The sequence below is a fragment of the Pteropus medius genome, unplaced genomic scaffold (genome assembly GCF_902729225.1).
Source record: "Pteropus medius unplaced genomic scaffold, Ma_sr-lr_union100, whole genome shotgun sequence".
NCBI classification, from domain to species: domain Eukaryota; kingdom Metazoa; phylum Chordata; class Mammalia; order Chiroptera; family Pteropodidae; genus Pteropus; species Pteropus medius.
In genome coordinates, this window is record NW_024340700.1 from 5,430,185 (window position 1) to 5,454,944 (window position 24,760).

The window sequence follows — 24,760 nt, forward strand, 5'->3', positions numbered from 1 at the left end:
GGGCTTCCGACCCGACAAAATGTTAAACCGCGTTGCCTAACGGCCTCGTCACGGTCATGATTACCGTTAGTTTTTAAATCCTGGTTGCTAACGACGATTAAAGCCGGCCACGCCTGGCCGACCCCTGGGGGTCCCGGGCCTCGCGTGGGGTGGCGCCACGGAGATGGCATCTCGGACGAATCCTGAACACCTCGGAGATCTCGTCCTGGCCAATTTTTAATAACTTCCTCAAAAAGCAACACGAGGCAATGAATTTCCGTTTTATTTCAACATTAAGAAATTGCAACACGACTTAGAAAACTTCCTCGGAACGGCGGCGGCAGCACAGGGAGAAGTCGCGAGTCGCCCGTGCGACTTTTTTTTACTGACACAGCCATCGACCGAGCGACGTGAATGTTCCACTCATCTGCTGTTTGAGTGAAGAACAAGGCACACGAAACTCTACTCGACAAACGCAAATGAAAAGAAAGTGCTTAGTGTCATACTGTGGCCAGTTAAGGGATAGAGACGGGGTGCGGGGCCCAGAGAAAGTGGAGGTGAGGGGAGGGAGATGAAGAAAGAGACGGGGACCCCACGGGCAGACCCACAGAGGAAGAGAGCCCCACGCACCGTCACGGCAACAGGACCGGGCAGACACACAAGGGCAGAGACAGAAAGATGCTTTGCAAAGCCCGTGGCCTTAGGAGAGCCATTTAAATGTTATTGCAGCGACGGGCAGAAGCACGGGTCCCCCCATTACCGGTACCTGCGCTAAGTGCAAACGAGACCAAGTTACGACACTGCTCACCCTGAACTCACGGTCAGTCCCCTCTCTACCTGCGAGTGACTGTCCACAATGAGTGTTCCTCCCACAGGACTGAGCTCTGCAGTCTGCACTGGGGACAGCCCGGGCTGTCGGGAGACAGACGTCCCAACGTCACCTCAGGAAGATGGCTAGCTTTGCCTCTCTGGTATTAATGCATCCAGTTCGGATAAAATGCATTCAGACGGGGCCAGAAAAGACACCCTCTTCAGTGGGGAGGCGCTTTGTTTTTGCAGCTCATCTGTGGCTGCCCAGGCGCCCTATGAATCAAACGCTTCATGTCCAAGTACACTTGTGCCTGGCACGAGGTGGGCGGGGATTAGCACAATGATCTTGACAGCAAACACAGAAAACCGGTTTTCAAAAATGTAAGGCTTCAATGTGAAATGTAATTAAGACTTGACACGTTAAAATCTAACAAGGTGAACACTAAACTATTTATCGACCTTTACAAAATAAGTCCCAAACTGAGGTAATACATTATTTTTCTACGGCCAGCCTTATCTGGTTATAACATTTGTTTCCTCTTCAACCTCACGTGAGTTAAGTATACGCGGATGCACGGGGCTGGCCTGGAGTTAGCAGCGGGGCAGGGGGTGGGGGGACAGCCCCTACGAGGCGGAGGGGTTTTACCTTTTATCCAAATGATAAATAGAATTTTCTTTCTTAAAATCACTATATACAACTGTACAAAGCCACCGTGCCACTGATTTCCAAGCAGTGATTAAACACTGAAAACGCACTCGCCTACCTGCGCCCGCCCAGCAACTTCCCAGCTTCTCCCTCAAACGCACCCCGCCCAGAACGTCTGTCCTCGTCTGGGACAGCTTTCTGTTTCCCGTCTGCGCTGGGTCACGCTTGCTTTCCGCAGCACGAAAGGCATTTTGAGAGCAGCGCTTCAAAGACGATGGCCGACCCCTGAATTTGGGCAGAAGCTGCCCCTCACTCTTGCCGACACCTTAGCCCAGCCGTTGGGGACACCTGCAGCTGTGCTTCAGAACTGTACGTGAGGCTGTGAGTGTGCATGTGCGAGTGTGTGAGCTGTGTGAATGTGAGCGATTGTGCAAGGGTGAGAGCATGTGTGAGAATGAGTGTGAGCACGTATGTGCGTGGGACTGGGTACATAAGCGCATGTAAAAGCGTGAATATGTATGCATTTTAGCGCGTGCGTGAGCACGCACGTGCGTGTAGCATGTGTGGCATGTCTGTAAGTGTGAAGGGTGAGAGCTGTGTGTGTGTGCACGTGAGCGTGTATGGGCCTGCACCTGGCTCACAGCAGGGAGCACTGCCCACTGCACCAAGCCAGGATGAGCCAGCTGGTGACAACCGCACTGTTCCCAGGCCAGCTCCATCCACCAGGAGGAGATTCCAGTGACACCCGCCCCTCCGGAGTTGGAAGCTGAGGTTATCTGCTTCCAGGCCTTCCAATTCCAACACGTCTTTGGAGAAACAAAATCCTAAATGCAGCACCACGCCCAGGTCTAGGACAGAGGCCAGCTGCCAGTGCCCCTCTCCCTCCTGGCTGATGCCCACCGCTAGGCCCAGGGCGCCCGCGGACAGACATCAAGAGGGTCTCAGAGACCTGACCCACCTCAGGGGTGGGGATTGAGAGGCATTTCCACTCCCCCGGGCGAGCAAGGTCACCTGCGGGAGGCAGAGGAGGCCATGATGGTGCAGAAGGCAGACCTGGGGGGCGCGGGGGCAGAACCCGGTGTGGGGGATGCGGAGAGAAAAGGTCGTGGGGCTGTCACGGCTGGGGAGTGTGCAGGGCCTGGGCAGGCGGTGGGCCCTGGGGCCGGGGACTCGTGTGTCCCACGCAGGCCCTTGGCTCACTGGAGTCCGACATGTGTGGTGGACGTCAGTTGAGGCCGCGCGTCTCCCACGAGGGCGCCCAGGGGGCCCACTCGGCTCCCAGGTGCCCGGAGGCGGCCGGCGGCGGGCGGGGTCCGGCCAGCCCCGCTCACAGCGTGCCCAGGTGCGGCAGCGCGTCCAGGGGCCCCGTACGGTCCCGCGCGGCGGCCGCCGACTGCACGCCGCGCAGCCACTCGGTGCACTTGCGGACCAGGCCCTCGTCCACGGCCGCGGGCTCCTCCTCGTACTCCACGTCGTCGTACTTGTGCCGGTCGTTGAGCAGCGACACCTTGAGCACGCGGCGCAGGTCGGTGGGCTGCGGGCCGGGGTCAGAGGCCTGCGGGCCGCGGGGCGGCAGCGGGGCACACGGCGGGCGCGCGTCCGGGCCTCCGGGGTCGCCGGCCCTGCACGGGCCCGCGGGCCTGGCCCGCGGACCGGGCACCAGCAGGCGCCGGGCGTCGGCCGAGGGCGCAGGGAGCGGCCGGCGGGGCCGCGCCAGCAGCTGCTTCTCCAGGTGGCGCCTCTGGATGACCAGGACGGCCTCGGGGGTGAGGCTCAGGGAGAAGCGCACGGCGGCGTCGGGCCCGGGCCCCGAGGCGGCGCGCCCCAAAGCCGCGGGCCCGGCCGGTCTGTCGCCGGCGCCGGCCGTGACCGGGGCGCGCGGCCGGCCGGGCGCAGCCAGGACCGGGGTGCGCGGGGGGGCCGGGCCGGGGGCGCGGCGGGCCTGTGGTCTCTTCAGGGTGGCCGAAGGCCAGGAGCGGGACAGCAGCGGCTCGGGACGCTCCGGGGCGCCCCTCTTCTCCCCGGCCGCGGTCGGCGGCGAGGGCCCGGACAGGGCGCAGGCGGGCGCCGGCACCTTCCGGGGGGCGCCGGGCCTGCGGGGCGGCGGGCGCGCGGCGGGGACCCCCGGGCCAGGCGCGGGCGGCGTTGGCGGGAAGGGCATGGTGCCGCCCAGGCGGCGGAGCATCAGCGCCCTGAAAGGAGAGGGGCGGCCCTTAGTCCCAGGGGCGCGGAGCCCGGCGCTCTCCCCCTGGGCGGCGGGGGGCGCCCCGCGTCCGCCATCCGCACCCACCTCCGTCCAGCCGCGGCATCTCCGGCGCCCTCACGTCCCGACGCCAGCACCCGGGGCTGTGAGCCGAGGCGCCCCTCGTCCCCTGCTTCGGGGCCGGGGCGTCCCCCGACTCCGGGGCTCCTCGGCGGAGCAGCCGCTCAGCCCCCGGCGCCCCGCCCCTGAGCGGACGCGGGAGGAGGAGCCGCGCGCCGGCCCGCGGAGGACGCGGTCGCGACCGCCCGCTGCGCGCGGATGCGCGGCGGGTACGGCGGGGGCGGGCGCGGGCTGCCCGCGGGTCCCCCGGCGCCCAGGCCGGTGGCAATCCACCGGTCAGGGGCGCCGGGCGCGTCCTCGGGGCTGGGCGGAGTCCGCTCGCTGGAGCGACAGCCCTGCCCAGCCTCGCTGCGCCTCTGAGATGGTGAAGGGCGGACGGGCGGGCGGCAGGCGACGCGCAGGCCAGCGTCGCGTCTCCGAGTCTCCGGAGAAGCCTGGCTGAAGCCAGGGGTGGGGAAGAGACCTTTCGGTGAATCACGCTGCTTTCGCTTTTACACACTGTTAACGCCACTGCTGAAACAGTCGCTTCAAAACTAAAAACCCAGGCAAAAGAGTCCAGTTCGTTATATGATGGCGATGTAGGAAATTAGACGTTACGTTCTTCTAATGAGTGACTGATGTGAGCTAAGCAATACTGCTGTATCAGTGGTTCAAAATGAAAAGGAGACACCTTCCCTGTCGACCGGTATTCTGGTGGTAGAGAGATGACGACCACAGTCTTGCAGTGGCCAGAGGTCTGCCGAATAACCGAGCAGTTACAAAGTAATGCACAGAAAGCTTCTCCAGGCGGCCACCGCATTTACTTAAGGAGAATTATCAGCTGTCTACATCTCCAGAAAGTCTTTGTCCCTGGGCGATGCTTTTCTGGGCAGACCCAGGAACACGACCAGCTTGTGCTGGCCTCGGCCCAGGTCAGCTAGAAGCATTCAAATACGGGTGAGCTCACAAGTGCCGGCACCAGCAGCCCAAGCTGCAGGACACCACCCAGCCGCTTCCCTGCTGTGCGTGGCCACGGTCCCCTCCTGTTCTCACGTGTTCCAGCGGAGGCGGCTACTGGGTCAGGGAATGAGGCAAGAACAAAACTTGACAGGTGGCCACAACATTCTCCATGACAGCTAGGGCATGGAGGGCAAGGTTTAGGCCTGTAGTCTCCACCAGCATCCCAAAACTACCCCACGCGTTTACTTATTCTCCAAAAAATATGCAAATGCAGCTTCAAGACAAGTCCCCAGCTGTCCTCACTCCCGCCAGGGCCTCAAGGCGGCCTGTCCCTGCCCACATGTCTCAGGCGCGCGTGCCTGCATCTCAGACAGTTTAGGTCAGAGGAAATCTGTCGTAGGTGCTAAGAGCACCCATGCATTTCATTCCAGGTCTCAGCCTCTCTAGGTGGGCATGAGACTAGGTATGTACGCGGTGGCAGTGGGTGGACGGATTCTGCGGAAGTGGAGGACTGGAGAGGACAGAGGGCCAGGAGGGAAGCTGGCCGACACCATTTCCTGTGGGCACAGCCCCGAAGGTCAGCTACTGAGAGAAACCAACCCTTGGACACCCAGAGACTCAGTGTGGACCCCAGCCGTGCAAAAGCTGCGATGGTGTCAGCGATGGGTCCTCTCCTTCCTGTTCCCTAACTCCCAGCATGCTTCACAAACGGTGACAGTTGGGGATGAAGGTCGGGTGAAGGTAGGCTGGCTGTCTCACAATTATGATCGCTAATCTATACTGATTGAAACTCTGCTGGCTCCTATTACTATCTCCATCCTACTGGTAAATGGGGGTGGGGGAAGCACCCCATCTCAGCTCTAGCAATGGGGTCCCAGAGAAGTCTGGGGCCAGGACAGACTAAGCAGTCGTCACCCCCCACGCTAGCAGAAATCGGGCATTTCCTCCAAGAAGACAAAGTGAGGTTCGCCAGACTGACGTACCCCCAGACTGGTCACTGGGATTCTCCAGGGCCCCCCAACATATCCTGTCCCAGCCCAGCAGCTCGGACACTTGGGAAGCGGCACATCGGCTTCCGGGAAGAAAAGCGCTGAGTGGCCGCTGCCCAGGCACCCGCACAGGTCAGGGGCCCAGGAGCGCGTGGCCGGGGCGAGGTGCCCGCAGCTCACGGTGGCTGCTGTCCTGGAGCCACAGAGAGCCCAGCGTTTGTACAGGGCGCTGGTCTCCAGCCCGTGCTGAGGGCCCCACGCAGCATCACTGCCCCCTGCCAGCCGCCTCTCCTCCTGAACCCTTTGGCTCCTGGAAAACGAGAGGCAAGAGAGTCTGGCCTGGGCCCGGCGGGAGCGTGGGAAAGCTGAGCGTCGCCCGCCCTGCCACCTGCATGCTCACCGCTCGGACCCCACAGATATCCAAACAGATTCCTGCTATTACTACTACCATCGTGCCAAGAAATTTTTCTCATTAACTTACTAATTTCTCGGTTTTACTAAGGCGTATAATACTTCAAGGTACATTCATGAAAACTTCAAAAAGGAAAACAAATCGATACATTCTCTAATTATACCCTCTTCCAAAATGCTGTATTTCATTTCCATATTTGATTCAAATAATTTTACTAGATATAGCAACAAGTAGTCAAAGATCCAGAACTAAAACCTATTCTAAATTTTTTAAAACATGGAAAGCTAATTCCAGCTTTAAAAATCCTATTTGCTTACTGAGAAATAAGAGATCTTGGTCAATAACTAAAATATTCCTAAATTTTTTCTTCTAACACTGGTTCGTTACTGTGAAAGGCCTTGGGAGTAGAAAACCATTTAGGAGGAAACTGTCCAGATGTGATTTACTTTAATCTTTCTTTTTCCCCATTATTGAGGTAAGAATCCCTTTATCTGGGTTACTTCATGGCTATCTCTTTTTTTTCTACAGATGAGGAAACCAAGGCTCGCCCAAGCAGCCCACGACAAGGTGGCCTGGATAGGACCCGTCTGGCAGGGGGGCCCAGAGCACACCCCATCCCCGTCCCACGCCCCGCCCCCCCCAGGCTGACGCATCTCAAGATCCCTTTCCACTTAGGACTCAGCTTCTTTTTGTGGCCTCTCTCTATTGAGGTTAACCTTATCAGAAACTTAAGCTGAGACATTAAAACAATGTTTGTTAATACGTTTTAAAATAACCATGAATACATTACGTTAATAAACCCGATGCATTGATATTTTTCATGAAAAATCAGTATTTTCCAAAACAAACAAACCGAAGACGCGTGGCGGGCTCTGCGCTGGGTCCTCGTGCGCTCACGCGTCCAGAGCCGCCACCGTGTGCCGAGGGCAGTGGGACGAGCACAGGTGTCCTGCGACACGATGACCGAAGCGGACCTGAAAGGTTCTCCGGGTGGCGCAGGCAGGTCCCCGGGCCACGCCTGGAGAAGTGCGACAAATGCGGCCGGGGCGCACGGGGCGCTGCGCTCTGACACGGCGCCCCGGTGCTGGCCCGAGGCCTGTCCGCGTGGAAGCGGAACAAGGCCTCGGACCCGGGCCGCGCACGCGCAGACCCAACGGTCACTGCGAGAGCCGAGCCAGTGAGGAGCTGCCGCCCAGCGGCCCGCGCCGTCGGCCTGCGAGGGCCGCGTCTCTGCTGACCACGCGCGGCCTCGCCTTTCTTGGCACAGCTCCCTGAACAGGCCGCGGGGACAGCTGCCCGGACACACAGCGCTCGCCCTGCATCGGGCACCGCAAGAGCCGCAGAGGGCTCTGCGCGCCTTACGTGCAGGTGCAGGTGCAGGTGCAGGTGCAGGTGCAAGTGCAGGTGCAGGTGCAGGTGCCGCGCCACTGACGCGGGCGTGAGCATGCGCAGAACCGGCGCCTGCCGGGGGCCCGGACCCCTGCCCCGAGGACAGTGAGGGATAACTGCCCTGGGTTCTTCCTTCCACAGCCTGGAAACAAGAGGCATAAATAAGAACAGGAAACAATGCCGCAAACGACCGAAAACGATGCCTTTTTCTTCTCTTGCAAAGCTCAGGTTTTTAGGTGCACCGAGCGGGCCCATAGGCGCGCATGCACGCACGCACCCCCACCCCCACCCCATGGAGCCTGTGTGCGAACAAACGCTCCCCTAGAAACACTGGCCCAGGGATGCTCGCGGAAGACTACCCTGGAGAGGCACGAGGCGGCACATGCTGGAACAGACCTCCAACTTTCGCAGAGTGACACCGACGACAGAAACTGAACTGTGTCCAGGGACGCCAGGCTGTGGCCTGCCTGGGCCGCACCGGCCACAAAAGCCTGTGCGAGTGAGGTTGCGGGGACAGCGGTTGTGCCGTCCACAGCTCCGGACGCCCCAAGCCGTCCCATGACTCATTAAAGACAAACTGACAATTCCCCACCGGGGCTGGGAGTTTCACCTGCTCCCTGGCCGCCCCCAAAAGCATCTAGTTGTAAACTGTTCTTTAAATAATTCCCTTGAACACAAGGCACTACTGCCTGGAGCAAGGCAGCCCCGGCCGGGTGTGCTGGGAGGGCCAGGTGGGAACAGGGAGGGCTGGCGTCCAGGGCCCACACGTGGCTCCTGTGCCCAGACAGCATGGTAACCTGGGCACTGCAGGCACAACAGCAGCTGTAGGGCATCGGCGTGCAAGCAGAGGGAGTGTTAGATGCTCTCGCGAACGCGTCCACAGCTGCTCTGTGATTCCAGAGATGATTTCAATTTAAAAACAGAACGAAGCCCAAGTTTTCTTAGGTCCCAGCAGTCCGGGGAGAAAGACCCCGAGGAAGTCTGCAAACACTAATGCTATCGGCTTCTCTGCCTTTGTCCTCTCTGGTGCTGGTCCCTTTCCAAGATCCCCACGTCCTCTGTGACCCCTGTCACATAGAGGGCCCATCATTTCCTCCCGCTCCAGTTCCTGACAGGCCACTAACCGCTGATGCCCCCAGGACCCCAGGAGTCACCGCAAAGCCTTATCATCGCTGCCGTCACCAGCGTGAACAGCCCTCTGCAGTTTCCTGCCACTGGCTGCCTGACCCAGGCTGTGCTGAAGCCTGGCCCGCTGGCCCTGGCACTCAGGGCCCTGGGGTCAGCCGCGCCTCCTCCGAGGGGCACGGCCGGCTCTCTGAGGGCACACTCAGGTGTGAGCTCGTGAAACTGCAACGTCTCGCAGGGCATTTTAAACAGTCTGTCCACTGAACGCCGCCAGCCAGGCACCGTCTCTCACTGACCCCCAGCAGCCCTACCGAGGGATGCAGCAGAGCTAACTTTTAAACAATTTGTGAGGTAAGGGAATGGAAGTTTCCCGAGGTGAGCACTCTGCCCAAGCACACACAGGGTATCCACGAAGTCCCCCCACCCCGTGAACCGGCAGGTGTGACCTCTGCTGTCAGCCAGCTGCAGGGCTGGCCCAACAGGAGATGGGGGGCCCCCAGGGAAACGAGGAAAGCAGGGCAGGGACAGCTGAGGAGTATCCTGCCACAGGGCCTCTCCCGCCAAAGGGACCTCAATCTGGGAAGTCTGGGGGAAACAGCCCGACATCAGTCTTCTCCCATGACTAACGAGTGGCTGATCTGAAACTGTCACGCTCCAAGGCAGGGCCTAGCACAGGCCTCTGCAGACCTTCCACGCCCGCGCGGTCCTGCTGGGGACACCCAGGCCTCATGTCCCCTCACAGGAACCCACATCACAATGTCCCTCCGCCCCTCGCTCCGAGATCCTCCTGCTCCTCTGAGGACCAGATGGTCACCTGAGGGCCACGCGCCTCTACCCGACGGCCCAGCAGGGCGGGGCGCCAAGCCGGCCGCGGCGCCCGCAGCCCGGAACGTCCAGCACCGCCGCGCGGCTGGGGCCCGGGCGGCTCCCGGCCTGACTCAGGCGTCTCTCTCGGTAGCTCCACCTCGGTGGACTCGACGGAGTTCCCCGCCCCCGGCCGCGCTCCCCTCGCGGGGGACACGGGGGACACCTTCCCGCGAGGCCGCCCCGCGCTGCGGCCGCTGCGCCAACGCGGCAGCTCCGGGTCGTTCCGGGCACAGTCGCGCCAAGCTAACAGGACGGGGCCTCCCTCTCCCCGCCGACCACCGCGCCGGCCCCACGGGACCCTTCTCCGGACCCACCCCCTGACGCGGCCCCACCTGGCCGCCCGGACTTACGGGGTTCAGTGACTCCTTTAGTCTGCCGGACCCTACGGCCAGTGCAGGGCAAAGGTCAGCGAGCAGCACGGCTTCCAGCAAGAAAACGAAGGCGACCTGAAAGCAGTGGGCTGGCGACGCTTCTCAGAGACACTCCCGCCTCCTCCCGGGGAGGGGTCCCAGGCACGTGAGACCCGGGCGGCTGCTCCGGGAGAGCCCGCCCGTGGACGCAGGTGGCCTCGCAAAGCCGCCCCAGCCGCGCGGCCACGCCACTCCGGACAGTCCCCTCTGCTGGCTCCAGGGAGGGCTGCCCAGGCCGGACTGCGGAGGGCCTGGGGGACGCTGGCACACGACGGCCCCCCCCAACCTGAGCACTCAGGTCTTTACTGCGATGTCACCGCGGACTGTCCCAAAGAACACTCTTCCTCTTCACGCTGCACCACTCCTGCTTGAGTCCGACTGGTTCCTCCTGAGTGTCCCGTCCCGTGTTCCTCGGTGACACTCTGCCCACGCCATGCTGCTGGCCACCTGCCTGCCACCCCCTCCTCTCCACGCTCTGGCCACAGCGCTAGAGCTACCCCTGCCACACTCCAGTGTCTTGCAACTGTCACCAGTCACATCTCCTTCCAACAACTGGGCCCGTGTCTGCCTCTCCCACGCGGCCCCTGAGGCCGAGGACGTGGCCTTCTCACCCACCCCCACGGCCGGGTGCGGTGGCGGCTGACTGTCCACACTGCGGACTGCGCGGGCGTCCCCTCCAGCTTCAGCGACACAGCGCCCGGTCCCCCGATGCCAGCATCGCCTCCTCTCCTGCACGCTTCTCCATGCGCCCCCCAGAACACTCTCCCAGGACGTGCCCTGGGGTAACGACGAGAGAAGCAGTCCGTCCCGCCCCTGTGCGCCCCGTTCCTGCAGGGCCAACAGCCCTGTGCGGGTCCCTCTCCCTGCAGACCGGGCTCGGGTCAGCCAGGAGGGCAGAGGGGACAACTGGAGAGCGGGGGGTGTGGGTCCTCCGCAGGGGCCCAGCGCCAGCCTTGGGTGAAAGCGGCTTCCTCCTGTGCCGCCAGGGTCCCGTCACTCCGCCCAGCCGCCCTGGCTCACAGCTCTCCTCACCCCACTACGACCAGCCCCCCATATGTCCTCCTCCTGGACGTCCGGTCAGCAGCTGTTTTCAGGGGGACACCCGCAAGGACACACTTCTAAGCGCCCTCATCATTTCGCAGTCCTATTATCTTTTACAAACTTGTACTTAGAAACATTATTAGGGCAGAGACTGTAGCTTACTCATTTTTCTACAGAAAAACTGCAGTGCCCAAACTAAATTTTATTGACTGAACCAAATTACCACCCACTTAAAATATTGTAAATTTGATCCAGAAAGTTAATTTTACAAATATGAGTTTATTTCAAAACTGTAAAGATTCATATATTATTTTTATTACATATAAGAAATTTTTAGTTTAAAATAAACTTTCACATTTAAAGTTTTACAAATACTTTAAAAATCTAGACATTTAAAAGAAGCCAAAAACGATGACTATATCTTGCAGCATAGGTTTATCCTTAAATATTCACATCTCAAGTGCTGTTTAGAAAAGATTAAAAACTGGCTAAAAATCATTTACAACTGGCAATGATTAAAATCTCCTTAGCTCTGGAAGAGCATATTAATGACATATAATGGAATTAACATTACAAGCATTTAACCGTTAAGCGAGCATGTATATTTTACCAACACGCAAAATGGTCTTCGACTGTCACTGCAGTGGTTTACGGAGTGATTACTGTGGCAGGAAAAACATACTTCACCAAAAACATAACATCAAGTTTCAAATGCTCTTTTCTGAAGTTTCAGGTTTTCAACTTAGGAGAGAAGAACAGCATTTAATCACTGCATCCCTGGTGAAAAAAAGGAGGAAAAGACAATGTAATAATCCGCCTCAAGAGAAAACCTTCAGAAAACATCTCTGCCAAGAGACAGATGCATGATGGTCTTCGTACGTCAACTCAGCGGAACCCTAACACAGAAAACTTTGCTGAATATCATCACTTGAGCTCAAGATCTGAGACTTGAAATTATTTCTGAAATGTTGTTTATTTCACGGAAGCTTGCTCAGCATGCACACTAATCTTAATGTGAAGGAATAAATGTAAATGCCAAAAATGGCCCAGCAAAAAACAACTAATTTTAAAAAATAACAAATTGGATTTTAAAATGCAAAATGTGTACAACTGCATGCTAAGGATTCTGAAAAAAAAAAACGTGATAAACTTCACTTATCTTTAATATTTTTTCCCAAAACTATTTAAAGTATTACTTTTATTCGGTGGAAATTATTCTTTTTAGGGACGGTTAAAAGCAAGCACCAGTGAGCTGGAGACTAGTGGGCAGATTCTGCCTGCTGCACGCTTTGGGGGAGGGGCCGGCCAGTCCCCAGAAGCCTCGCCGGGCTGCGGGCTGCGAGCTCACATCGTCATGCGGGAGTGGACGCCGCTTCTAGGTGACCTTCCCCCTTGAGAGAAGCAAGCATGGCAGCGAAGGTCCTGAGGACAGTAAATTTCCTCGTGCTCTCGCTCTACGGCTGTGCTCCTGTACTTGACCCTGGCTTGCTTTCTCTCCTTGTACGTGTTCGTCAAAAAAGAGCTACCCGTTTGAAATTCAAAAAGAAAAAACAGAATTTCTACCCATCTTCTCCATGTTCGCATGAGGCATAAACAACCCATGCTTCCGAAGTCCACAAAGCAGCAAAGCTGAGCTTCGACAGAGTATTTTTATGAATCTGTCAGATTCAAGATTAGTTTTGTTTCTCCCTCCATAACTAAGTGCATTTCTCTGAGAATATATAAATGGCAGTTACCTCTTGACACAGAATAAATACGTTTCCACTGGCTTAAAAGATTCCTGTGTCAGGCCTCGCTTTCGCACTAACGTCCCTTTTTGAATTCAGTATCATCTGTTCTGCTGGCGTCTCCACATCCCGTTTGATGAGCCCTCACAGGCGTGGCAGGAGCCCCGTCCCCCGTGGGACCCCCTAACTCGAAGGTTCAGCGTTACAAGCAGGAGGGAGCTCCCAGCCTCCCGCTGCACATGCTCCCAATGGCTTCGCTTTATGCGCGAGCTTTTATCCACCTCATTTACAATATCATTTCTTTTGGGGAAGAAAGCCAACAAAAAAACAGCTTTTCAAATAACATTTTCATGTGAATTATTGAAATTCCTGTATTTTTGTGCAGATAGCGAGAGGACCAGAAGCCAGACGGAATTCCGACGCGCTTACCTTGCGTAGGGGATGTAGGACAGACTGTACCTGCAAGAAAAAGCCAAGTTCGGTCACCCACCATCTAAGCGGCACCTACGTTCTGCCAAAGGGCCACATTTTCACGCTAACGACAAGGGAAGCGCGTTCCTGCGGCATCCTCACTGTATCACTCCTGACCAGCAGCATCGCCGCGAACTGAAAAATGCAGGTCGCCGGGCCCACCCCACCCCACCCCACACCCCCAAAGGAGAAACTCTGTTCTAACAAACCCTCTAAGTGACCCTGATGCCTGCTAACGTCTGAGCTTCTTGGAATGAAAAGGTTATCCTTTTCAAGGTATTTTTTCAAAAGAAACTATCAAATATCTGAGGATAAACTGCAGTCTCCTTAAGGGATAAATCTGTCATTAACTACAGATAACATGATAAGCTGCAACATATCACAGAACATGACGAAGGAATTCAATTAAAAATTTTCCTTATTTCACTGAAAAAGGGCAAAACATCGCCACAGGGCTCCTTTGTAACACGCAGAGACTCTGCTGGCGGTGCTGGCGGTGCAGCCACGGGAGGAAAGGCAGAAACGGGCTCCGACAGATGACCCCAGACTGGGTGACATCGAAAAGGAGGCCTGACACAGCAGAGTCAGGAAGACGGAGCAAACAAAGCTCGGCTCTGGAGAGAAAGGAAAGACCCTCTCAAAAATCTTTTGCATGTGAGAACGCCTCCTGGTCTGACGTGGACGCGTGCGAGGGACGCGTTCCATTCCAGCGGACCTTCGCGAGGCCCGTCACTGCAGCTGGACGGGGTGTGGCCCAAGGTGCAGAAAGGCCCGTGAGGGGCAAAGTCAGGTGGGGAGAGAGTGCGGGGGGCAGCGGCATCTAACAGCTCCTCGTCCCGGGCGACCCCAGGCAGGGATTCCAGAGCCGGCGCCAGGACGAGCCTGCTCGGTGCTGACGCAGCCACATGGCGCCAAGTCACTGGCAGCCCCACAGGCCCTTGGGCTCAGCCTGTGACATGGCCTCGTGTCCGTGGATGCAAACGGCTTCACCGACATGTCTTATCACCTCTCAAATCTCAGAAAAGAAGTGACTGTATCACGGTGTAACTAAGTAAACATGGCTCCCCACCCTGCCACGGGTCCCCCTGCCTGCAGCTACCACTAAGCCATATTTAAGTCCCATGAGACACACCACACACCTCACTCACCTGACCTCTCAGGAGGTGTGTCCCCTCCAAGGCACATGCTTCAACCACTAGATAAATGCCAACCACTTTCCTGGGCTTATAGTCTCAAAACAAAATGCTTTCACCCTGCTTAGGGAATTTTAACTTTCTAGTTGGTATAAGACTTACCAGGTCATCGACAAGAACTGCAATATGCAGAATAATAAGGCCAGGCCCTTCTTATGCCACTAACAGCAGCAAAAAACAGAGAAATAACAAGTTAAAATTTTTTAAAATACTTTTTACAACCCAGTTCAAGTCTTCCCCTTCAAAAATGTAAGATGACAGTTCCAATTATCTTAATAAACGTTAGTATGACAAACTTAAGATTCAGATCTGAAATTTAAATATCCATAAAGTACATTTCCTTTCTAAAATTCTCGGTATCCATTAATTTACATACTGCTAAATCTAAGGTATTAAATGTTACTGAAGTAACTGTGCATAGACTGAAAATATCAAAACGCTGTATGCTGGGTCCTTAAAGTCAATGTAAATGTTTCTAAAATCAACATTCATAACCCCACTTAGTTATTAGATCTACAGCCTATGTAAATTTACATATTTTACTCATTTTCACAGCTTGTCTTATTTTTTGAAGAAAAACTCTATTTTATTATGATCTTCTAGAATAATGTTAAATAGTCTCCATCACTGTTTTTAAATGACCTATTTTTTAGAATTCCTCGTCCATTTTTGTTTTTTATTTACTTCTTTATTTACTTGTCATCTACAGCTTATAAACGAACGGGCCGCGAGACCATTCCAAACCCGGATCAGTTTTCACAGGGACATGCAAACACTACTCAGGACGTTCTTCTAAGTTACTGGGAAATGAGGGGTAAGTGGATTCCCACGGAACTAACGTTTAGTCCTCACATCAGCCAAAATAAAAAGCGGATCAGGACAGCGTCTGACTGGGCATTTCCAGAACATCGCCCGCCAGCCTTTCTCCCTTAAAATGTACCGTTTTCGAGATGGCTCTAGAACCACCGCAAAGCCTTCTGGGAAGCAGACAGGGAACGGTAACTATAGAAACTACAGAAGCGGGAGCGTGATGAGCCGGCAGAACCGTGACAGGGGCACTTTGAGAGGCTGGTGAAGAGTGTCCCCTGCCCCGTGGTGCTGTGGGGCTCATCTAACGTCGTGTTCTCGGCTCTGCTCGCCTGCCCCGGTCTGCCTTCTGGCCCGTCTGCGTGGTGGCCTCTACAGCCTGCTGCCCCTAGCGGCCCAGCTCATCGGTGCGCCCGCCCGGGGACTGCCAGAGGGACTCGCCTGACCTGGAAGCGAGGACGAACTCACCTCTGTCCGTTTCAGATGCGCCACCTACGGCAAGTCTAGCCACTAGCTGGATGTCGCCATACGCAATTTTAGGGACACCCAATCTTTTGGGGGTTTTAAGGAAGCCAGACTTTGAGCTCCTTTGAGACCGGGTGCAGGGCCACGGCTAGTACCAACCGGCACGGCGGGCGTCACTTACCCAGAGAGCAGCACACAGGGTCAACACGAAACACAACTGGAAGAGAGGAAAGAGCGAGCCACGTCGGAGTCTGCTCCAGAGCCAAGAAACGTGCAGAAGCTGATGTGCATTCACCTGCACGGACAACACGCGCCAGGCTGACCCCGGCTGTGCTTCCACGCCCCACGAGCGTTCCTTTACTTCCAAGTCTATGACCGCACAGTTCCTGGGCAACATGGAAGCACCTAGACAATAACCTGCTGATTAGGTCAACAGGAAGAATGCCTGAAGAACGACTCAGAGGAACAGCCTTCTGCTGAATGACGACAGTGACCTCAGTAACAAGACCAGCAGCCAGGAATGGTCCCGCAGCGCACATGGTAAATTCTACTCAGCTTTCCAACAGGATCTTCCGTGCAGAGATCACACCTTCATTCCTCACCTGTGTCCCTCAAGGAGGCCGTGAGTGAAAAGGAGAGGCAAGTGACACCGATGGGGACGGGCGGGGCATCTGCAGATAGAGACCCAGGCCAGATCCCAGCTCTGACGCCTCCTAGCTGGGCGTCCCTGGTTAAGTGAACCAACTATCTGGTCTAACCTCAGTCATCCTCCCTTTAAAAGGAGGACAGGGTCCGGCTCCCTGCTCCAAAGGGCTTTGCAATGAACAAACCAGAGCACGTCTGCAACGTGCCCGAGTTAGGGGCTGGCGCTTACACGGCGCCGGGGTCGGCACTTCCGTACCGTCATTATTGGGCACAGCCTACGTGAGCAGCAAATGAGACCACCCCAAGCATTAGCTAGGAACGTGATGACTCAAGGCATCACCAAAGTTACACCAGATGAATAACTAACAGTCTCTTTGGGGAACTACTTTACGTTTCTAAATGTTTGCACGGTCTCTCAACTTCATGCCTGTCTAGGTAAGGTGGAGTACATTACTAAGACAGGTTCCAAGGTACCCTAAGTAAAACGAAGCTACATAAAGTCTTGCATTAGTCTAATGGTGTAAGATAATTTCTCAGTAACCCAGACAAAGTTAAATGTTAATATATATGTTGCTATACAAGCTAATAGAGGAAATTCAAGATAACCAGAAAAATTAGACAAGGGGTAATAAATACGATGAATCTGAATAATGACATAAATAAAAATTAGGCTAAAAAGTTCTTTTCTCTGGTAAGGAGGGAGAAGACCCACATGCGCTAGCTGAAAACATCTCCTCGCTTAGAAATCTATAGATTGGCTGTGTTTGGAAAGCTGATTAACAGGCAAAAGGACAAACTAGCTCCAGCTGATATTTAAATTCAAAAACGGGCTTTAAGGCAAAAGAAATCTGCAGGACACGGGACAAGCACGTTAGGACGAGGGGCTTGGTACGGACGGGGACTTGGGTTCCTTCTGCCCACAACACCCAAAACAACGATCAGCCAAGAACCCAGAATGCGTGATGATGAAAACTATATTCGAAGATAAAGACAGCACAGAATTTAGGGGTGGTAACCTGGGAGCCACACACGGAACTAGCAACGTGACCGACGGCTGCTGGAAGCCACACTGCTGGAGGTGTCTGTCAACGAGTCACAAAGGGCAGAGACAAAGCCAGAGGACAAGCTACTTAAATTAATGCCGACTCTCCCCGGAAAGGCTCAAATGGACCCAGAGTGACCTGTCTTCTAACCCACCCTTCAGAAAGCAGACGCAACAGTCCATTAAGAAACGCTCCCTGGGGCTTGAAAATGAGACACGCCCGCTCTCATGTTCGCTCTAGACGCACGGAGCTGCGGTTGCCACGTGCAACAGAAAGTGGCGTTTCCAGGGCCAGTCACGTCAGGCTGACGCTGCGCACTCCACTCTCATTCTCACACAACCTGCGGGATGCAGCTACCACACGCGACAGGAAAACATGACAAAGCACGCACATGAAATGGGCAGTTATCTGTAAAGCAGCAACGCAAAACTACTTTAATAAAAGTTTTCATTTTCATTATTTACTTACGATCATAATAATTGTTGCAAGCAATCTTGTTGTTTCAAACATTTTCTTCAGTTGCTTCATGGGTCCCATTAAAAAGCACGTGCTATTTGAAACAAATAAGAGACCCGAGAGATGGAATGACTAATCTGTCTGATTACGCAAAAATAAATGCTTTCGAGAAAAGAAATCCTATGTTAGTCTATTTAATAAAAATCTCTCACGAGGTCTGCTTTATTTTTTCCTTAATATGAAAAGGAAAACGGCCTTTTAGTTTTCCATGAGACACAAATGGCTTTTTACAAGTTACCTACGGCGTGACTCTATAGCTACAAGTGACCCAAAGTGACCCTAAACCGACGAGATTCTTTGTCACTCCTACTTCCTCGTCTCTGTGCACAGGACACGTCAGAACCCTGAACAGCAACCTCCATGACCAACCGCCAGCGTGGGGCCTCTGGGCACAACACCAAACGGCTCCATCCGGCTCCTTGCAGAGCACGGTCTGAGCGAGAACCGTCACGGCCGTGAGCCAGGAGAGCAGACTGAGCTTGGCCTTGACTCATGCCTGTGCCCTTGACGGGACCTCTGGTCCAGGAAATTCCTGCAGAAACAGACGGTCGCCTCTGAAAGCTGAGCGTCCACAGACGCAGAGCTCACAAGCCTGGTAGGTGCTATGACAGACATCGACCCACGCAAAGATGCATGGGACCCTCAGAGAGGACGCCCCGGGCCCAATGCCCCAGGCCCCCCGCGGCACCGCCCCGTCTGACTTCCCACAGTGGCTTCGCCCAGACCTCCCTCCGCCAGGCGGCTGGTCCCTGACGGGCTCCCTCACTGGGACCCCGGAGGACAGTCTGCGGGAGGCTAGGCACACCCCCGGCTATGAGGGGTGATCACGGTGCCACCTCAGAAACTGGGGGTGATGGACACAGAACACTGAGAGTGCTCCCTGGCACACAGTAAGTGCCCCCGAACGCTGGCCGCCCCCATCACTAACACGCTGGCCGGGCAGCTGGCCCACAGCAGGGGCCATCAACATCTATTAAACGAACACAGGTTTCGTGGCTGAACTCACAGTAGGTCAGCGCTGTAGAAATGTATCCTATTAAGAAAATCCTCATCAGAAAGGAAAATTTTGATAGCGATAGCAAACAAGATATTTTGAGAAGCTAAACTTCTGTACGTACCTGGCTAATGCAGCAATATTTCCAAAGGTATAAAACACTGCAAAAAGCTTTAAGCCACCAGGAAGCCACAGCAATCCAGTCCCCTAAGTTAAGATATTACAGTTATTTAAAAATAATTTTACCATTGTAATGGTTTAAAATTAAATGTGCTACAATAGTAGTAATATAAATACGTAAAATAAATTTTAAGTATGAATGTGTTTGCATATAGTCTCTAATTATAGCATTTTTAAAAAACAGTTAATTTTCAATGTTGTTTGCTCACCTGGATCTTCTGCCTATTTGCAGATAAGTATATATAAATGAGCCATAACACAACTTTCTTTACACATGTGAGTAAATCTCACTCTACTCAAATTAAGTATTCTTTTAAAATGCCAAGTTTGAAAGGTCACTGACATCTAAATTACGCAAGTTTGAAAGGTCACTGACATCTAAATTACGGAGTGCAGCGTTTTTGATTTTTAACAATCCATGACCACCCCCAAAATGTTAACTTCTACATCTCTGTATTGATCTTTACCCCTTTATTAAAATGACTAAATAAGTCCCATCAAAACTGTCTCAGAGCAGATAAACTGGACTGCCCGCTGGGACTAGATGGGACCCCCAGTCTGATGATGCAGAAGTTGCTAAGCAACATAAAGCCTTCACTCACGAGGATGGAGAAGAGCACGCCGCTCACGAAGCAGATGGCAAACCACCTCAGCCTGGTGCTGAAGCTCAGGGACGAGGCGTCCAGGACCTTGAGGAGACGGGGGGTTAGAACGTGCTCACGCCACCGCTCGCCATCGCTCCCTCGCCCTCAACAAGGCAGGGTTTTTCCGTGAGCCCAGACTGCGGCCCTCTGTCACTCTGCATGTGGCAGCGTCAGCTGACAACGCCAGGGCCCCGGGGCTGTGAAGGGAGCTACCAACACGGGCAGGGACAGGACGGTCCCGAGGAACCGCTGCCAGCTTGGGCGGCTGTGACAACGGAACTATGGTCCTGTTGTTTAAACAGCTCTGACCTGCTAAGGACAGCAGACGCACACTGATGTGGGTGAAACGACATCATATATAAGATATAAAAACTTGGAGGATTGAAAAATGGAGGAAAGCTGTGTCAAGACGGGCAAAATGCTGACCCTCGCTGAGGCCGGTGAGGGCCCGGGGCTCGCCGCGCCTTCTCTCAGCGTGCCCGAGGTCACTTAGGCGAGCTGCCCTGCGTGGAAAGCTGGAGACGGGGCTCCCTGCGCAAGGCGAGCAGCAAGAGAAGCCCAGGGACACAAGGGGAGCTGGGCAGAGCAAGGGAGGGACTGAGCAAGGATGAGGTTTCAGCTGGAATTTACCCGGGGCCTGCAGTGTAAAAGGGTTCAGAGTCGGTCCTGCCATGAACAGGGCCACCAGCTAGAGCCCACCTCCTGCCGGCTACTTACTGGCTGTAGGCTGGGGGCAAAGTGGGGGTGACTGCAGGAGCTCCAGGGCCAGCAGAGAGGTACACCCGCCTAACCAGGGGGCCTGGGCAGCCACCCACCTGTAGTGTCTACCATCGGACACGAAGCCTTCATTCGAAACCTGTTCATGAAAGCCTTGGGTTTCTCCCCAACCATTACTAAAAACACAGTTTTGAAATGATGATTTATTCTGGAGCGACAACACTCCTATGTCATACAAATTCCAACCAGATTACATAGGGAAAAGTAGAAATTACTCCACATACTTTACACAGCAGGATAATGCACACACAGTAATGATCAGGCAGGCACATTTAGATTATCAAGTACACTATTAACATTTATTTTCCCAATAAGGCTGAAAAAGTATCAACAACAGCTGTTTCAAGAAACTAGAAATATATAAAAATTTATATGCCAAAATTTAAATTTCTCCCTTACATTAACATACATACTTAAAAATATGACTGCATGCTTAAAATGTTATTTTTAAGAATAATGTAGTTAAAACAAAGATCGAAATACCTTTTGCTACATCCTTACCTGAGTAGATTAATGTGTGAATCCTTATGTAGCATGAAAAGCAGATAAAAATAACTTACAAAAGTTCTGTCAAAGTAACATCATCACTTTTTAATACTTTATAAAATGTGCTTTAATTAGCACTGTCATCTGCTTATAGCAAAACTGATCGTTGAATTTTAAAAAAAGAATAAACTTGCCTATAAAAACATCTAAGTTTCATTCTTTCTGATCGAGAATACCCATCAAGTGTATTTTAACTACAGGGAACAGAATAAACCCTAAAGACTACATGTTACATAGAAAATGACCTACTGGTTTGTGACGAACGGGAGCAGAATCGTAAGAAAGAACAATTTCTAAACGGTCAGTGTGAGTACACAATGACGTGAGGGCTTAAGCATAAAGGAAAAAGCATCCATTTTTACTTCTTTTCACAAGTTTAAATCGCCCCATTGTTCACAAGTTCTACTGTTGGTTTGCCAGTTTATTTTTCTCTCAGCGTGCTCGCTCATACAACAGTCGGGATTTCCCCCTTATTACATCTTCCACATGATGATCTTTAATATGAAACATACGACGAATCATTCCATTAGTAAATATGGAATATTCAATCCACAGGCAAAAGACCTGTCTCGAGCCCTGCGAATTGTCCTGGACACAGAAACGGAGCAGAGTTCCTAAGCCCTAACCGGAAACCTACACGAAGCTTCGACACGCGCGAGCCGACACGCATCCCTCCCCCCGCAGGACACAGCAGGCGCCCTGACCCCCAGAGCCGCCTCAGCGCAAGCATGGGGTGCCACGCGCCTGTCCGACGCGATCAGAAATGACCCCGTCCAAAGCAGCAACCGTGCCGATTCCTTACACGAGTCGCAGAAAAGCAGCACACACTGACGTCGCCGCCGATTACGTGACTTATTAGTTATGTGGGGAAGAGCAGCAAAGAGGAAACGCCTGGGGAGTGGGGGCCACTCTGCCCTGCTCTGGTGCGCCCCGCTCCCCGCCTCCCTGCGCCGCTGCCAGAACCAAACGGCACCGCCCGGAACCGGAACATGGTTCGCTACACACCTGGCTGGGAAAGGTACAGAGAAAAGCGTCCCCGCGGTTCCTGCAGTGACGGAGGAGCCGGGAGGGACCTGTCCTGGAACAAGGGGCATGGCTGCGGAGGCCCCGCTCCACGGCCACCGTCCCTGGCACACAGGGAGCGCGGGGGCTGCCGGCTGGTGAATACACTGCCGCCGCGCTCCCCGGACTCAGACCCGCAGCGCTGCACGGAAAGGGCGAGGGGAGAGTGAGCCCGGAAACGGGCGCCCACAGACCCTCTCCCGGGGCTCCCGGGGGTCCCGGGGGTCCTGCCCCTTGCTCGGAGGCTCACACACTCACAGACGCGCTGCCCTCCTCACCGTCCCTACAGCTCTCCCTGTCATTCCGTCCCTCAGGACCTCCGATCCCAGGTCCCCACCACCCCTGGATCTTGCACACCATCCACGTGGACAGCCCAGGCTCTCGTTCCTCCTTCCGACCTCCATGGCCACCCCCGCCACTCCACTGAGTGACCAGGGCACTCTTGGTACCCAAAATCACTCCATCTCCGAACTTCGAGCTGCCGCTCCCGACCCGATGGCCTCCAGGGCCCGCCGACCCCACCGCTCCTGCCTCCGTGCCGCGTCCGGCCCGCCAACCCTCCCCTCCCTCTCCGGGGGCAGCACAGGGCACTCGGGTCAGAAGACACCCGCAACTGGCCCTGTGCTGCGCCCACCTCGGCCAAGCCTGCCGTCCTCCTCCGGGCGGAGTCGGGTGGCAGGACAGGGGCACCGCAGCCTGTCGTCACCCGCCTGACGCACTGCTGTTCCTAGGACTGCTGTTCCCAGGACTGCTGTTCCCAGGACTGCTGCTGCCAGGACTGCTGCTGCCAGGACTGCTGCCAACCTGCTCTCTCCCTACCGTCCGCCCTCTCCAACCACCTCCATTTCAGACGCCCGGCTCCTGCCTGGCGCTGCCACTCTGCAGCTGACCTCCCTGTCTCGCACAGAAAGCAGAGGCCATCGCTGGGAACGCCCCCACTGCTTGCTGCCACCAAACCACCAAGCCTGTGGCGAGAACATCCTCTCTCCAGCATGAGCCACGCTCTCCCCGAGTCGGCCTCACCAGCCTTCAGAGGCACTTAAGCGTCCTCCACCTTAAGCAAGCACCGCGCTCGCACGGTCTCACCCGGCAGCCACTGGCCGACTCGCTCACTCACTCAGCAGCGCCCCGAGCCTGCCCTGGGTGCTGCGCCAGGAGCCTGGCCCCTGGTTCAAGGTGCGGGGGAGTGGCCCACGCAAGTGCGCTTCGTGCCAGCCCGAGTGTCAGTGCGGGAAATGAGCTGGGCTGGAGGCCTGCGCCCTGCCCGGGCCCACCAGGTCCCTTCCCGGGTCTACTTAGCTGAGGCCTCCTCACAGGGGACCGGGGACCCCGAAGACACTTCTCCCCTCTGACTCAGTCCCCTAGGGGAGCCCTCCCGCTGGCCTCCTCCGACCTCAGGGTCCACAGCCTGCTGGAGGGGCCCGGCCGCGCCCACTCCATTGTGAGGGGGGCGTGGGCCGAGCAGCCGGTACGGCCTCTAGTGCTGGCCTCCTGCTAATCCCACCGCAGGAAGTGACTTGGGGCGAAGCGGCCCTGCTCTAATCCGCTCCTCTGATGCTCACAGCCCAGGTCGCTCCTTCCCAACTCGGCCACTCTGGACACCGGGACAGACACCAGTGAACACAAGGTCGATGCCTTCAAATAAGCAAGTGCCCATATGCTGACCACCGGGTTCAGCAGGCCCTGCCAGGGGCCGGGAGCGGGGCGACTTCAGTCAGTCCATCCTGCCCTCCAGCCTCAGGCCTTCCTGGGAGGTAACTGGAAGGGATCTGGACGAAGTAAGGGGCACACAGGAGGGACAGCCCCCCTCAGACAGCCTCCTACAGACCGGCCCAGAATCCTGCCCACAAGATATGCTGAATAAACATGGCAAGGAAGGAACTCAGGCAAGGCAAGGGGGCTAATTAAAGACCCTCATGTAACACTATCCGAGTTTAAATATTCCACTTCTGTGACAGGCAAACAAGAATTTGTCAGCATGCAAACAGAACTACTAATAACGCTGTCGCTGCACCACTCCTATTGTCAGCCCTCTCGATAGAGGAAGTAACCCTTATCGAGTCTCGTGGGTAAAGCAGAAACAGGCCTTTGGGGGGAGGGGAACCTCTTATCAGGATTCAATGCCTTAACAATCTTCACTTCGGTGAGATCTCACTTCTCAATGACCTGGGTTTTTAAGCTCCAGTGTCCCCACTGCCAAAGACACACACACCCTCGCAGCGCCTCGTTTATCCCCAGGGGCACCCAGAGGCCAGACACTCTCACAGGTGTCAGCTCGCCGCGGCTCGCAGGCGAAGGGCCCGCACCCCAGCCGCGCGGCGCAGGTCGGGCTCGGCCCGCAGCAGGCGCAGAGGCGCCAGGAGAGGCTGCGCGAGAAGCGCGCGGGGCGCACGGGCTGTTCGCGGGAGGGAAGCCGGCCAGCGCAGCGGGCTCCTCGGCCAGAAGGCCACACGGGTTAGGGGTCTCTACGTGAGCTCCCGTGGACTCCACCGAGACCTGGAAAGCTCCCCACGCTCTTCCCGGGTAGCGGCCCCGCACCCCGCGCCCCCCACACGTTCGCCCCCTCCGCCTGTCGCCGCCGCGGACACGCTACCTGCGAGGTCAGGCCCTGCTCCTCGTCGTCCTGGCCGCTCAGGACCCGCCGCAGCTTCTCCATGGCCCTGGTCCCGGGCCGCACGCGCGGCCACCCGTCCCCTGGCCGCTGGCGCTCACGGAGGAAGCCGGAACCGAAACCCGCCGGCCGACCGGAAGTCCGGGCCG

General features: G+C 55.5%; 2 protein-coding genes across 3 annotated transcripts; both read right to left on the reverse strand.

Moving 5' to 3' along the window:
- Window positions 1-244: 244 nt before the first annotated feature.
- PRR18 (proline rich 18) lies at window positions 245-3,905 on the reverse strand. The gene is made up of 2 exons (XM_039881392.1): window positions 3,726-3,905; window positions 245-3,627 (listed from the first exon to the last, which is right to left on the reverse strand). Exon 2 carries the CDS (start codon window positions 3,618-3,620, stop codon window positions 2,763-2,765), a length of 858 nt encoding a protein of 285 aa, XP_039737326.1. The 5' UTR covers window positions 3,621-3,627; window positions 3,726-3,905; the 3' UTR covers window positions 245-2,762.
- Window positions 3,906-11,348: 7,443 nt separating this feature from the next.
- On the reverse strand, window positions 11,349-24,755 carry SFT2D1 (SFT2 domain containing 1). 2 transcript variants are annotated; one of them, XM_039881407.1, is made up of 8 exons: window positions 24,594-24,753; window positions 19,574-19,660; window positions 18,916-18,998; window positions 17,750-17,831; window positions 15,775-15,810; window positions 14,424-14,482; window positions 13,087-13,116; window positions 11,349-11,707 (listed from the first exon to the last, which is right to left on the reverse strand). In XM_039881407.1, exons 1-8 carry the CDS (start codon window positions 24,654-24,656, stop codon window positions 11,668-11,670), a joined length of 480 nt encoding a protein of 159 aa, XP_039737341.1. In that variant the 5' UTR covers window positions 24,657-24,753; the 3' UTR covers window positions 11,349-11,667. The 2 variants fall into 2 exon arrangements, with proteins under 2 accessions (XP_039737341.1, XP_039737350.1); XM_039881416.1 differs by lacking the exon at window positions 15,775-15,810 and having other exon boundaries at window positions 24,594-24,755.
- Window positions 24,756-24,760: the final 5 nt, after the last annotated feature.